Source organism: Sminthopsis crassicaudata, chromosome 1, assembly GCF_048593235.1.
Source record: "Sminthopsis crassicaudata isolate SCR6 chromosome 1, ASM4859323v1, whole genome shotgun sequence".
Lineage (NCBI taxonomy): Eukaryota > Metazoa > Chordata > Mammalia > Dasyuromorphia > Dasyuridae > Sminthopsis > Sminthopsis crassicaudata.
In genome coordinates, this window is record NC_133617.1 from 749209362 (window position 1) to 749223913 (window position 14552).

The 14552-nt window shown below is 63.4% G+C and overlaps 1 protein-coding gene across 6 annotated transcripts in view; it reads left to right on the forward strand.

Annotated features, from left to right (window-relative positions):
• STARD3NL (STARD3 N-terminal like) overlaps window positions 1–14552 on the forward strand; it is a 61878-nt gene that overhangs the window by 39854 nt on the left and 7472 nt on the right. The window contains exons 3-10 of one of the 6 annotated variants that reach the window (XM_074284484.1): window positions 2187–2264; window positions 3293–3370; window positions 4845–5027; window positions 5646–5699; window positions 5781–5898; window positions 10179–10280; window positions 12997–13069; window positions 13938–14444. In XM_074284484.1, coding sequence (XP_074140585.1) covers window positions 2187–2264; window positions 3293–3370; window positions 4845–5027; window positions 5646–5699; window positions 5781–5898; window positions 10179–10280; window positions 12997–13049 — 666 coding nt within the window. In that variant the 3' untranslated portion in view covers window positions 13050–13069; window positions 13938–14444. Of the gene's footprint in view, window positions 1–2186; window positions 2265–3292; window positions 3371–4844; window positions 5028–5645; window positions 5700–5780; window positions 5899–10178; window positions 10281–12996; window positions 13070–13937; window positions 14445–14552 lie in introns of those variants that run through there. The other 5 variants (XM_074284483.1, XM_074284486.1, XM_074284485.1 and 2 more) reach the window with 5 other exon arrangements.

Genomic DNA, 14552 nt, shown 5'->3' on the forward strand with positions numbered 1-14552 from the left:
ATCTGTTTCTAGTGGGAGGGTCGTTCTCTGTGGCCTAAAAAAAAAAGCAAAATGAGACGTCGGTCGCTCGGCTTGTCTTAGATTCTGGCTCTGGTTGTCCCGTCCACCTGAGCCCCGCTGTCCCTGCCCCTCCGTGCCCTCCTCTCGTCCTTCCCTCTCCTTGCCACCCGTAGCTCTCTGAGCTCGGCACTTTGCCGCTCTCGCTTCCATCTTGTGCGTCTTTCGTGATCTCGCTCTGCTGGGCGTTGGGTGCCCACATTGGGCCTTTCGGGCTCTCCCATCGGAACGACGCCCTTCGGTGTCCCAGCCCGCTGGGGCTGATTTCCTCTGAAAATCCTCAGCCCGCGGACGTGACCTCTGGGTCCTCTTCCCGGGCACTTTGGAACCCCTTCCCCAGCGCTAGGAGGAAGCCGGAGTGCTGCCAGCCTCCTCCTCTTGTCACGAGCTCCGGGGCAGTGGCCACGCCTTTCTTTCTCTACTTCCCAGAGTTCCCAGCACTTTTCTCTGAGAGTCTCTCCTGGGTGGGCACGCGCCGATGATCATGCTCTTCGCAGCAGACAGTTCACCCGGGCATTTAAAATAGCAGACGCAAATAAAGGCAAAATAAGCAGGAACCGACACTCGAAAAGAAGGAATCCCCTCGTTCCCCCTTTTCCGGCAGAGCCGGGTTCTCTCCACGCGCTCCTTTCTTTTCCCTTGGGCCCGACACCCGAAGTGAGCGGCCTCGGACCGTGGGCCTGGAATGGGGTAAACCCTGTGGGCAGCACTCTCAAGCCCGGGAAATCTTTGAAGTTTCTCTGACTTTGGGCCGGAGGCGCCTTCGAGAGCTCTCAGCGGCTCTATGGAGACCTCCCTCCTCCCCCGGAACATCGCAGGGCTTCAGGTCCATCTCGTCCCATCTTGGGAAGTCAGGAGTAACCTGGTTTGGTTCCATGACGGAAAACTACTTGCCGTTTGCTATTTCGATGACTGGGCTAAGAGCCCACTCAGGGGCTTTTTCTATTTGTTTTTCCTCTCCTGAAAGGGAAGTAGAGCCCTGGCTGGGAGTGAGGAAGCCTTGGGCTCAAACCCTGCCTCAGATTTAAAGTTCCAGGGCCGTCTCCTCTGCTGGGAAGTGGGAAGGGGCGGACTTAGGGGCCTCCGGAGTCGCTCCAGCTCTGCTGCTTTGTACCTCCAGCCCTCAGTCGCCGCATCTGTGAAATGGAAGGTCTCCGAGGACCCTTGTGGGCTAAATCCTACAGTCCGGGAGGATTGGAGAACCTCCCTCTCGAGCTGATCCTCTTTTTTCCCTTTAGAGCCTCGGTCTCCCTGGCTTGTTCGGGCTGGCGGGGTGGGGGATGCCACGAGCCCCCGGAGCACCGCCCTTCTCCGTTTCTGGCCCCGGCACAGACCTCATGGCTGACGGACCCTGGGGGTCCTGGGGGCACTGTGTCGCGGCTGAGTTTATGCTGCCTCCCAGTGGGCAGAACCTGCCGCAGCCTCAGACTTCGGGGATGAAGCATCGCCCAGCCTGGGGCTCCCGGCAGCCGGGGCCATGGGCACGAGCCACCCTGCCCAGCCCTCCGCGGCGTCCTTAACAGTGTGGGAGGCAGCTGGCCCCGCTGCTTCCCGAGATCCCCACCCCCATCAGCTTCCCCAGGTTGGCCAGGCTGCCCCCCCCCCCCCCCCCCCCCCGTCTGCAGGGGGCAGAGGTCATGCTGGTGGGGCTCCGTAATTTGTGGTTTGGGAAATATCGTGTCTTTTTGCCTGTGTGAGTGGGAGAGGGCGGCCTGTAACTGGGGATCAGGAGAGAAAGCAGTCTCTCCCGGCTCTGCTGCGGGGAAAGCCCCGGGCCCAGAGCTCAGGGGGACGTGGCTGGCCCAGAGCTGGGGGGGACGTGGCTGGCCCAGAGCTCGGGGGGACGTGGCTGGCCCAGAGCTCGGGGGGACGTGACTGGCCCAGGGCTCGGGGGACAGCAGGGGAGCTGCCCTTCGTCCAGGGGAGCCGAGGTCACGGTGCAGACCTGCCGCGGAGGGAGACTCCTGGTCTGGCTCCTGTTTCAGAGTAATTTGCCGTGGGGGGCGGCCTGGGCTCAGAGTCCGCTCCGCGCGTCGTTGCTCCCGGTTCCGGGAGGGGGCGAGGGCCGTGAGGAGGCACCTGTCCGCTCTGCCTCATCGCTGCCCTTCCCTCTCCTTGTGTCCCGCCAGGTGAATGGGGGCATCGAGACCACGCTGGAGAAGGAGGTGGTGCAGTACGACTACTACTCTTCCTACTTTGACATATTTGTGAGTAATTTCCGCACATTCATCGTTACTTGTACTCACTCCCTTCTGTAGGCCTCAGTTTCTTTATCTGTAAAAGGGGAGACTGGGCCGAGGTGCCGCCCAAGCTCCTTTTCCGCTGTTTGTGAGTCTGCGGAAATACGAATTTGAACCATTTCCCAGGTGGATCCCACTCTTCCCCCCCCCCCCCAGAAATGTGGAACCTGCAGGTGCAGTTCTTCCTTCCGTGATAATGGGAGTCACCAGTTCAGTCTCCGTGATCCCCTTCGGGGTCCCGGCTCACAACCCTCCGTGACTCCGTTTGGGTTTTCTTGGCAAAGACACGGCAGCGGGGGATTTGCCATCTCCTCCTCCTGTTCGTTTTACAGAAGGGTAAACGGAGGCAGACAGTCCCGCGCCCGTGAGTGCCTGAGGCCAGATTCACACTCAGGCAGAGCAGTCTTCCTGGCGGGAGCCCCGCCGCTCCATCCGCTGGACATTGTGGCTGCCCCCGGTCATCCAGTAAAATCATTCCCGACCAAGGCGGGTGCACCAGGACAGGGACACGGGCTCCTTCGAGCCAAGAAGAGGGGGAAGGGAGGGGAGAGGGGAGGCTATCTCAGGGCCCCGGCCTGGGCCGGCTCGGCCTGCGAGCGGAGGGTCCAGACGAGCTCTCCTCCGTGTCCCAGGAGACAGATGGTGCGTGTGGCGTTCCCCGTAAGGCCCTGGCGGCGCCGGGGGCCGCTTGCTTCCTGCCGTCCGCACCCTTCCTTTCTCCTGGACCGTTTTCCCAGCAGGTCCCCGTCTGACGCCGATCGGGGCCCTTGGCTCCTCTGTCCCGTCCCACGGGCCCGGCCGGCGCCGGCCTGGGGCTCACCTCTGAGCCTCCCTGTGGGGGGTCCCAACCCCTCCCTGCCTCGCTCTTTAGGTGCTTCTAAACCCTTGTGGTCCCAGCGTTAGGAGCCTCAGTCCTCGCTCTTGGCCCTGGATGTGTCCCCGGCCTGTCTCGGACCTTAAAACAAGGACCTTCTTTTCTTCTCTTTCTGAAACAGCTCCTGGCCGTTTTTCGGTTTAAAGTGTTGATCCTCGCCTATGCCGTGTGCAGGCTGCGCCACTGGTGGGCCGTAGCGGTGAGTGTGCCCGCTGCCCCTCCCCCCGCCTCCGCTGCCCCTCCCCCCGCCTCCGCTGCCCCTCCCCCCCGCCTCCGCTGCCCCTCCCCCCGCCTCCGCTGCCCCTCCCCCCGCCTCCGCTGCCCCTCCCCTGCCTCCGCTGCCCCTCCCCCCGCCTCCGCTGCCCCTCCCCCTGCCTCCGCTGCCCCTGACTCCGCCCCCGTGAGGAGTGAGCCCCTTGGGCATCCCAGGGCCTCTTGTTATCTGGGACGTCCGAGGCCCAGGGCGCCTAGAACGCTGGCATGGCGGGGCTGCCCAGGGCCAGGCCGTCCGGCACACTCGGGGCTGGGGTCCGCCCATGGCCGAGGACACTCCAGGCTCCTGCTTGGAAGGACTTAGTGGCGGGAGTCCCGGCCTCCCCCACCTTGTGCCGCAGGATCCGCGGGGCCCAGGGACGAGGGTCTCTGTGGCCCGAGGCTGTCCTGTGAGTGAAGCACTGAAGACCCCGTGGTTAGAATTGCTCCTAATGATCCCAAATCTAAGCCTGGGGGAGGTGAGAACAATGGGGAGAGGAGGCCCTGAGGCTTGCATTTGGCGGCGGCCTCCTCCTGGGGCGGGAGGAAAAGGGGGAATCTTGATTTATGCCCGTGAAAACGGGCCAAAAGTTGGCTCTCGGGCTTTGGGCAGGTAATCACTCTGGCCCTCAGTTTCCTCATCTGCAAAAAGAGACGGGCAGGCCCTTTCTGAGCCTTCGTGCTTCACAGTGGGAGAGCAGGCACCTGGCCTGTGGTCGGGGCGATTTAAATGTTCCTGAGGAGGCGCTGTCCCATTTTTCTCTTCTCTCCCACTTTTCGTTCCGTTTCTGGGCCCTCCTGAAGCCGGGTCCTTCCCCCGGTGCCTCGTTGGGAGACTTGGCTCCTAGATCCGCTCACGGACGTCCCTGTGACACCTGCCCGTGCTGGCCCGGCCAGGGTGACGCGCCGTCGGCGGGCGGCGGCTTCTCGGGCCCTGCCCGGGGCGTCCCGGGGCGTCCGTGCCCTGCTGGGGCGGGAGGGGGGGTGGAACTGGGCAGAGCCTGAGCTCCCGGCGCCAGGGCCGGGTCACCTTCCCGGAGCACGCGGCCTCCTTTGGGCCCTCACGGCTTCCACGGCACCGCCCTGGATCACCTCCTCCCGGGGCTGACTGCTCGCGCCCTAGTGTCGGGACCGTCTGGACCCCGTCCTCTCCTCCCCTGGCCGTGGCAGCTTCCCTCCACCCCAAGCCGGCGTTCCACCTTGTGGAAGGAGCCTTCCCTCTGATCCGTCCCCAGTCCCTCCATCTGTGTCTTCTCTAGCCCTTAGCACGGTGCCCGGCACATAGTGGCGTCTAATAAATGCTGGCACCTGGACCTAGCATGTCGCCTGCGGTCAGCGTGCAGCAGCGGCTCACTCTGTGGAGGCCCTTGGCCCTCCCAGCAATGCGCTACGCCACGGGCTCTCAGTCTCCCATTTTACAGATGAGAGAACTAAGGCTTAAAGGGACTTGCCCTTGGCCACGTGACTCTTGGGCCTCTGAGGTGGGATTTGAACTTGGGCCTTCTGGAATCCACGCCGGGCACTTGGTCCCCTCTGCCAGCCGCCAGCCTCCCTGCAGCTCCCTGGTCCTGACCCGGACTTTACCTCCCTCACAGGAGGAGGGGGTAAGGAGCGCTGCAGTGCCCCGCAGAATGCCCCCATGCTCTAGAGAAAGGGAGACAAGCATTTATTAAGCCCCGACTGTATGCCAGGGGCTGAGGATCCAAACACAAGTCAACAAGCTGGTCCCTCCTCTACTTCTAATGGAGGCACATGTGAGGTTCAGGAAGGCCAGAGGGGGTGGGGGAGAGGGAGATGGCATCTCCAGGTGGGCGTGGGCCTGGCATGGATGGCACCATCCAGAGGGGAGTGAGCTCCTCGGGGCAGAGCTGCCCCCGAGGCCTTACGGGGTCAGTTGTGTGACTAAGGGATGCCCGTCTCAGTCTGACGGGAGCATCCCCCCCCGGCCCCAGTGTGGCACCGGGCGCTGCCCCAAGCTCTCACCCTCCTCTCCGACTCCCCCCCCCCCCCCCCCCCCCCCCGCCCCACCAGCTGTAACTTCCCAGAACACGCCTGGACGAGCGGGAGCGGGCTGGCCTGGGGTCCTGGAGCCCTGGGCTCCCCCTAGGTCTGGGTCAGGGCAGGATCCGCCTCCCTCGGGGGACTCGGCCTCGTGACAGGTGATGGTTATCAGCACTGCATTGTTTCCAGCCCCTGAACTGAACTCCATCCTTGCCTTTCAGTTGACGACAGCTGTGACGAGTGCCTTTTTATTAGTCAAAGTCATCCTCTCCAGGGTAAGTGCTCCCCCCCTCCTCCCCGAGACTCCTCCCCCCGCCGACAGCCCGAGGTTTACCCGCTCCCCCTTCGTTTTTCAGCTCTTCTCTCAGGGGGCCTTTGGATACGTGCTGCCCATCATTTCATTCATCCTCGCTTGGATCGAAACCTGGTTCCTGGATTTCAAAGTTTTGCCTCAAGAAGCCGAGGAAGACAGCAGTAAGCTCCCCTTCCCAGCGAGGGGGGGGTGGGGGAGGGGCCCAGCATTCAAGGGCCAAACTAGGAAACCACCCCCCCCCCCCCCCCCCCCCCCCGCAGTCCTTCCTTCCTTCCGTCCCTCCAGAGAGCGGAGCCCCCTGCCCCGAGGAGGCCGCCAAACAAGGCCGGCTTCCCAGGAGCCCGTGGGACGGGCTCCCACAGCAGGGATGAGAGCGGATGCCTCGGAGAGAGGAGCTGTAGTCAGAGTATTAGTTATTCTTATATAAACATTATTTCCACTTTTATTTTATTCTAATAAATATATATAAATGCAGACTAAATAAATGAATATTGATAAGGTGCCAGTATAATCAGCTATTGAAAGATACAAAAATAAGTTAAAGAGCAAACAATAAGTAATAGAAGAAAATGATTAGTTTGACTGATAGATATAATATTTACACACACGCACAATCTCAGTACAGTCGGGGAGGAGGGTTTGCGGGTGCTCCTCCACGTGGCACATACGCGCGCACACTGGAACCGCACTGAGCGTGTCCCGGGCAGAGTTGGGCCTCGTGGACCCCCCCTCTCTGCTCGCCTTGTTTGTTGTTTCTGAGAGTTCTGCTCCTTTTGCTAGACAGTGCTCCTCGTTCTTGTTCCGTTGACTTTCCTTCCTCCCTGTCTGTCGCGGGCGGTTTGCTCTCCCTCTGGACTTGGCCCCGCTCTGCGCCCCTGTGCCCCAGGAGGCTCCCGCTCCTCAGCAGCTCCGTGCTCCCTCCCGTCCCCCCGTGGCGCTGAGGGAGCGGCTTCGGGAGGAGATGCCTGGGGGGTGCGGCTCAAGTCTGCCGGTTGTGACGTCGCGGCCCCGGGCCTCTGGCGCCTCCTCTCCCTTCGGGGTGCCCGCCTCCCATCCCGGAGCGTCTCTGCCCAGGCCGGCACAGGCGACAGCGCTCCCCCTGGAAGCGACTCCTCTTTCTTTCCCCTCCTCCCCCTGTGGCCTTTTCATTCCCGGGAGGCTGCGGCAGTCATTTCCCTCCATGGGGACCACTGTCTTCATTGGGGCCCCCCACCCCTTCTTCTTCCCTCTTCTTCCTCGGTCCCCTCCCGGGGCGCCCCGGGTCAGCAGATGTCGGCCCTGGAGCCTCAGGCCCGTCGTCCTGCCGATCTCCCAGGCCGCCGTAACGGAAGGCATTTCGGGGTTATTCAGCGCTATGGCTATCTTTCTTTTCTGTTTTTGCCTCCTTTTTCCCCTTTGGCCGGGGTGATTTGTTTCTCAGGGTTGTGTGGTGTATCTGGTGCTTTTGGGTTGGGCAGGGTTTTGGGGAAGGACGTACTGTGCTCGAGAACAACCTCGGATCCCCCTCTCCCGTCCGAGGCCGTTTTTTTTGTCTGATGATTCGGTGCCATGGGCGGGCACTGCCACAGCGGCGCACCTCAAGCTCCTGCCAGAGCCAGTTCCCTTCCTTTTGGCAGTCTCTTGTGGATGCCAGCTCCATTTGGCATGCCCAGTTGCCTTTCTGCCATTGTTTCATCCAATGGCATCAGCAGTCCCAGTGATGGTGGATGGCTGAGGAGGAAGAGGAAGAGGAGGAGGAGGAGGAGGAAAAGGAGAAGGAAGAAGAGGAAGAGGTGGAGGAGGAGGAAGGGGAGGAAGAAGAGGAGGAGGAGGAGGAGGAAGAAGAAGAGGAAAAGGAGGAGGAAGAGGAGAAGGAGGAGGAGGAAGAGAAGGAGAGGAGGAGGAGGAGGAGGAGGAAGAGGAGGAAGAGAAGGCAGAGCAGGAGGAGGAGGAAGAAGAAGAAGAGGAGGAGGAGGAGGCTGGCCAGGGGCAGTGGAGTGCCCAGGACCACGTCAGGAGAAAGACTGCCTTGGAAAGCCTGAGTCTGGCCTGTTCTCGGGAGGGGCCGGCACAAAGACAGAGCGTGGCGAAGGCCTGAGAGAAGGGGAGGAAGTCTCAAGGGAAGGCCGGGCCTCGGCAGGCTGGCAGTGGACAGAAGCCCGGGGGCCGGGGGCTGCGAGCGTCTCATGAGGAGCAGAGGGGCGGGCAGTAGCCCGAGGAGGGGGCAGGTGCAGGGGGAGGCTTGGAGTGGGTTTAGCAGAGCAGGAGGTTGCGATCTGCTTGGGTTGGGGGAGGATGCCGGGTGGGCCGCAGGCCTGGTTAGGGTACCGGTGAGTGGGGCCTGCTGGGACTGCAGCCAGGAAGGGCCCGAGGTTCTGGAGGCACCAAGCGGGGGGCCCCTGTCGTCAGGAAGCCCCTGCTGCTGTTCCCTGCGGGCCCAAGGTCGGGGTGGAGTTTTGCTTTTGGAAGCCCCAGGCCCAGGAGCCCGGAGTGCAGCAGGAAACCAGGCTTCCTCGGACACGAGCTCAATGTCAGCTGCCCATGCCCGTGTGTCGAATGTGCTCATCTGCCCGGCCGCCCCGGTGACACACGCCCCTCCTCATCTCCCCCTCTTAAAATCTGCCTTCCTTCAGGGGTCACTGAGGTACTTCCTTCTCCCCCAAGGCTTTCTGGGCCCCTCAGCCTCTGGGACTCCCCCCACATTTACGGTTGTCTCGTTTCTCTGCCCCTGGCCAGGAACCAGGGCAGGGACTGGGTCCCGTCTTGTCCGCGGCACAGTGCCTGCCATCCTGTAGATGTTTAATCATCCAGATTGATGGATAATGAGTCAGCCAATAAAGCAAAGCCCGTTTGGGGGCCTGGGGTAAGATGCGGCTCTGGAGGAACGAGAAGGTTCCTCCTGAAGCTTCTGAGGAGACGCTTCCTGCTCCCCAGACACAGACCACGATCCCTGGCGCACGGGTGCCAGTGTGATAACTGCTGCCAAGTACAAGAGCCCCTTCCCCTTTATAAGCACACGAGCCCCAACCATTCTAGGAGAAATTGTGCCAGCGTCCCATGCCAGGCCTCTGGGCTCAGAACCTGAGCCCGTGTTTGGCTCCCGGGCCGTACTCCGGCCGTGTCCAGGCCAGCCCCTGGGGGCAGGAGGCCCGGCTTCTGCATCTGGGCTCCCGGTCGTGCCCTGACGGCAGGATCTGGAGGAAGGGGAGCTGGAAACAAGGCCTTTGGGCCCCTCGAGGAGCGCCACAAAGGCCGTGGGATCCCTTGGACCCGAGACTGGAGGGTGACAGGGTCATGAGTCACAGCTGGCCCACGGCTGCCCCTGCAGCTCCCGGCTTTGAGGGGGGAGTGGAAGCATTCTCGGAGCCAGAGGCCCGACCTTGGACTCTTCGTTCTGAGGGCATTGATGCAAGCTGGGACTTCTGTCCCCTTTCACTTCCATCTGGTCAAAGACGAGCCAGCCCCGGCCCTTTCCATCTTCCAGATGCCATTGGGCCCCTCGGGGGTTCAGCCCTTGCTGAGTGCTGTGAAACGCCCGGGGCCTGCACATCCTGGTGCCAGTCCGGGCGTAGAAAGGGCACACGCCGGCCACTAGAAGGGCAGCACGCGCCCTGGCCATCCAGAGGAGGGCACGCCAGTCAGCAGAGGCCCTTCCTGGATTTGCGCGTTCTCCGGGCCAGCCGAGAGCTGAGCGTTCCTCCCTCACATTGAAGAAAGCAGAGGGAGGATTCCATTCTCAGGGAGTTACAATGTAAGGAAAGACAAGAAGGTGCAGCAGCCCCTCTCCCTCCCCCCGCCCTCCCGTGGCGGTTCTCTCGGCCCATCCTCTGCTCTCCGAGTCGCTCCGGACACGCCGCAGCCGTTGGACAAAGGAGACGTCGGGAGGTGGTGGCCGAGGGTCAGAGAAGCCGATGGGCCAGTGCAGCAGAGCACCGAGGTGCCGAGGGCGAAGGCAGGGCCATCAGCAGAGGGCAAGGCCTCCGTCTCTTAGCCTGGCACTTAGGGATGCCCTCCTTGGTGCAGGTGGGGCCCCCCAAAGAGCCAGAGCCTCCCTGGGGAGCTGCGGGCACTCGCTGTCATTGCCAGTCATGTCGCGGCAGCTTCTTCCTGGCTCCACATTATTACCTGGGTCCTGCCCAGGTACCAGGCGTGCCGGGTTCAAATGGCTCCTCCGTCAGGAGATGTGCAGGTCTTCCCTCGGCTGGCGTCAGCCTCTTGTTTGTTGGAGGGAGCCAGATGTTCTCGGGGACTGAGGGATGGAAAGGTCCCATGAGCCCCATGGGCCTGGCTGGGCCCTGTATTGGAGTGGAGGGCGGGCAGAAAGGCCTCGCCACAGTCGGGGGTTCCAGAGCCTTCCAAAGTCACCCCCTTTTCTGCAATGTGGGAGCACCTTTGGGGGAGCACTAGCCCTCGGTCCCTCTGTGCAGACTAACACCGGCCCTCCCGCCCCCTTCTCTTCCAGGACTTCTGCTGGTTCAGGACGCTTCGGAGAGGGCGGCCCTCATCCAGGCGCCCGGGGGTCTCTCGGATGGGCAGTTTTATTCCCCGCCTGAGTCTGAAGCAGGTAAGTGGGCGCTCGGCCCTTGCTTTGGCCCGCCTCCTGTGTTTGAAAGCCCCCTTGTCTATTCCTAGAGAGGGGCTTGTACTTCTGTCCGCTGATCGCTGCTCGGGGTGGCCCCCAAGGAGGCAGGGAAGCGGGTCTGGACGCTCCTGGTGGGTGTCCCGGGGCCTCCGGCTGGGCCGAATCCCACAGTTCCAGGCTGACCCCAGAAGGAGGAATGGGGGGGGGCTCGGCCTGGCAGGCTCTGCTCCTGGTGCCGCCCAGTGGAGCTGGGCAGCCTCCGTGGTACAGAGGCCTGGCAGCCGGGCAGGGCCCGGGGAAGGAGGGGGGAGGGGGCAGCCAGGCCCGGGAGCTGCACGCTTTGTCCAGGACGTAAACGTTCTCGAGGATCCAAAGGAAGTGGGTGGTGGTCTCTGCCCAGCCCGAGAGGGGCCTCCTGGGCCTGGCCTGGGACGCTCAGGACGCTGAGCCCTGGGGGGCTTCCCTCTGGGGTTTGCTCTTTTATTCTGGGCCTGTATAAGTGCCCTCCCGGGGGTTCGAGACAGTCATACCGAAAAGACCCAGGCGGGGGGGGGGGGGGGGGGGGGGGGGGGGGGGCAGCCAGGCCGGGGGGGGGGGGGGGCATCCAGGCCGGCGGGGGGGGGGGGGGGGGGGAGGCAGCCAGGCCAGCGGGGGGAGTGCTGTTGAACTCCTTCAGTGGAGACCCCCGGGCGCTGGGGAAGCCCCCGCCACGTTCTGGGGAGCGAGCGGCCGAAAGGCTCGGACCGGCTCGGGCAATTGTCCGGGGCCCGACGGCCGCCCCGGCCCACGGTGAGCTTGGGAACCCCAGGGCCGGCGGCGCAGCTTTGCAATGGGCGTCCAGAGCAGGAAGCAGTTAAACCACAGCAGAGATGGCGCGTGATTGGGGACCGAGCAGCTGAGAGCGAGGCTTCCTGCTCCCCCCACGCTGCAGGGGAGCAAAAGCCACTCACTGTACATCAAAGACCCCGCTCGGAGCTGGGGCGCAAACCCAGGCGGGGGAGTGTGGGATGGAGCTCGGCCCCCGTTCTCAGCCGGCCCGGCCGCCTTCCCAGAGAGCGGGCTTCCCAGGGGCCACAGGGGGGTGGGGGGGCGCAGGGCGGCGACCCCCCCGGGGGGTGGGGGGGGGCGCAGGGCGGTGACCCCCGGGGGGTGGGGGGGGGCGCAGGGCGGTGACCCCCGGGGGGTGGGGGGGGCGCAGGGCCGTGACCCCCGGGGGGTGGGGGGGGCGCAGGGCGGCGACCCCTGGGGGGTGGGGGGCCACAGGGGCGGCGACTCCCGGGGGGTGGGGGGGGCGCAGGGCGGTGACCCCCGGGGGGTGGGGGGGGCCGCAGGGCGGTGACCCCCGGGGGGTGGGGGGGGCGCAGGGCGGCGACCCCCGGGGGGTGGGGGGGGGCGCAGGGCGGCGACCCCCGGGGGGTGGGGGCCACAGGGCGGTGACTCCCGGGGGGTGGGGGGGGCGCAGGGCGGCGACCCCCGGGGGGTGGGGGGGGGCGCAGGGCGGCGACCCCCCGGGGAGGGTGGCAGTGACTTCTGGGAGGGAGGGGCCTGCCACGGGGGAGTGCCCATGAACCCGTGCCCGAGGGCCTCTCGGCGGGGGGAGGGGGCATATGGTAAGGGAGCATGGGGGGGGGCTCATGGGAAAGGCTGGGCCCGAGCAGAGCTCCCCGGGGGAGTCCCCCTCTGTTAGAAGCCGGGGTTTCTGATTTTATTTGATTTCCCCCTGTTCTAATAAACGTTTAATTTCTATTCCACCTTGTTTTCACCTCATTGACCCCCTGCTGCCATCCCTCCCTCTCACAAAGAATAAAAGGAAGGAGCAGGAAGGGGGGCCGTGTGCCGCGGGCCCCTCCCCATCACCCCCGCCCGGCTCCCTCCTCCTCTCCAGCAGCGGGCGTCCCCTGCCCCCGTGCCGGACCTCCCCTGGCCCTGACCCTCCTGTTTGTCCCCGCCCGGCTCCTGTATTCTCCAGCACCCGGCTGCCCCCCCGCAGGTGACGGGCTGTGCCTGCGCTTCTGCTTCCTGAGACCCCCGAGGCTGCCCGTGTGGGGGCCCCCTTGTGGGGCTGCCCCTCAGTGCCAGGCGGTGGGGGGGGGGACGCCCTTCTCAGGCCTAGTGCCGGATTGCGGGGGGGGGGGGGGGGTCAGAGTCACCCTCCAGCAGCCCTGGCGGCGGCAGCAGGTCAGTGACTCGAGGCTCGGTCGTGGGGCCAGACCGTCGTGAGGGCCAGTCCTGCAGTATTTGGTGGCGCCTGGAGCTCACCCGGGTGGGCCTGGGGCAGCGCCCCCCCCCCCCCCAGGCAGCTGGGGGCAGAGGAGGCTCATTGGGAGATTCCGCGGAGGGTGGATGACCCCGGGCTGGAGCCGGCCATCCCGAGTCGCTCTCTGCCTTTTGGCCTCGCTCCATCCGGGGGCTTTAACATCCCGCCCGGGCGTCCTTGACCCAGGTTCATAAAAGCGAGGCCTGAGTCGGACCTGGGGCCCCTGGCTACAGACTGGCCAAGTGACCCTCCCCAGCAAGGGCTCCTCGGGCTCCGGCCACGTGACCCCCGGCTCTCCCTCCTGTCCCCCTAGGAGTAGTGGGAGACGCTTTCTGAAAAGCTTTGTCTAAACCATTCAGCTGTCTGTGGCGCCCCGGGCTCCCGTGTGGGCATGCACAGCAGTGCCGGGCACACAGTGGGTGTGTTTCCTTCTCTCCGTAGGTTCTGATGAAGAATCAGAAGAGAAACAGGACAGGGAGAAGCCGGTCCTGTAGCTGTGAGAATTATGGTGAAAGTAAGTGTGGAAGCCAGGGCGGGGGGGGGGGGCCGGTAACGGGGGGCCCGTGGTCAGTCAGCGAGTCGCCTTCATTCTCGGGGAGAGAATCAGCCCGACGTCTGTGGATGTGCCGGGGAGACGTTGTGGGTGGAAGCCCGATTATAATCGATTATAACTGAGAGACAGTCTGCATTCTGGCGCCCAACGTGGGGCAAGGCCTCTGGCTGATTCTGAGCCCCTCAGAGGAAACGAGCCCGGACCTTACCACCCGGGGGGCTGTGCGTCCTGATCCGGGGCGAGCGGAACTTGCAGGTGCATTTGTGAGACGTCCGGACGCTGTAGGCGCTAATTGACAGAATGGGAAATCTCCGTCTTGCCCGGTATTTGGTGGCAAGGCGGGCAGCCGGGGGGAGGTGCCCTGGGCTGATTGGCAGCCTCTGTGCCAGGCTCCCTACCAGGCCCTCGCCTTGGAGTAAAGCTCTTCCCTTTGGCCTCAGAATGCCCCTCTGTAGAGTGGGCTGCTCCTGCCCGAGGTGTCCCTGCCTCGTTTGTTTGCTAGCGTCATGATTCTTAGCGCAGGAGCTTGGGAACGGCCCAGATGAAAGAGGGCTCGGTCCCGGGGCAGGCCCTCTCCGATCCCATGGAAGCCCACAGACATCACCCCCGTTGCCTGATCACGTGGCAGGAAAATCTGAGTCATCGCAGGCTTGGGACAGAAGGGAGCTGGCGGCCTCTCTGGTGCCCTCCCTTCCCATTTTGGTGATGGCCTCTGTCTGATTGGATACTTACCATCTCGGGGAAGGGAATGATAGAATTTGGAACTCAAAATTGTTTTTAAAATGTAAAATTAATTAACGTGGAAGCTTCTGCTTCTTGTGTCCCCGAGCGTCTCCCCTCCGTGACTTCCCTGTGCCCCTCCCTCTGTGTCTGTAGTGTGAAGGTGTCCGGTGGCCGGCTCTTCAGGCGGACGAGTCGGGGCTCCCGGGGGAGCCGCCCTGCTAATCAAGGATTTATTTATTGTGATACCTCTCGGAAGACTGTCCCGCCCCTCCACATGTCCATTCGCCCGCCTGGGGCCCGGAGCGGACGTCCCGGAGCGGCGAGCCCGCCGTCTGCTGCTGAAACCGAGCTCCTGATGTGTAGGTAGTTCTGGGAAAGGCTCGCGCCCTGTTCCTGACCAATAGACACTGTAGTTTAGTGACCTAACTTTTCTTCCGTAATGCAAAATGTCTGTGGATTTTTTTTCTGACTCACAAAATTGGGATTGTTTTATTTGTCTGATAGATTTATTTTATATTTCTTTTTAAAAAATAACATGTCCTTGTGTGTTTTATAATTCATGCATATGAGCTCTTTGTACAGTTTAAAAACGTTAATAAAAGGCAACATACCAGCCTTGGGCCCTGACCTTTTCTTTGGCGGGTCGGGAGCCCGGCGGCACCTCCTCGGCCTTCCCATGGGGCTCTTTCCCGAGGCTGGGGACGGGCCGGGGCGCCGAGAG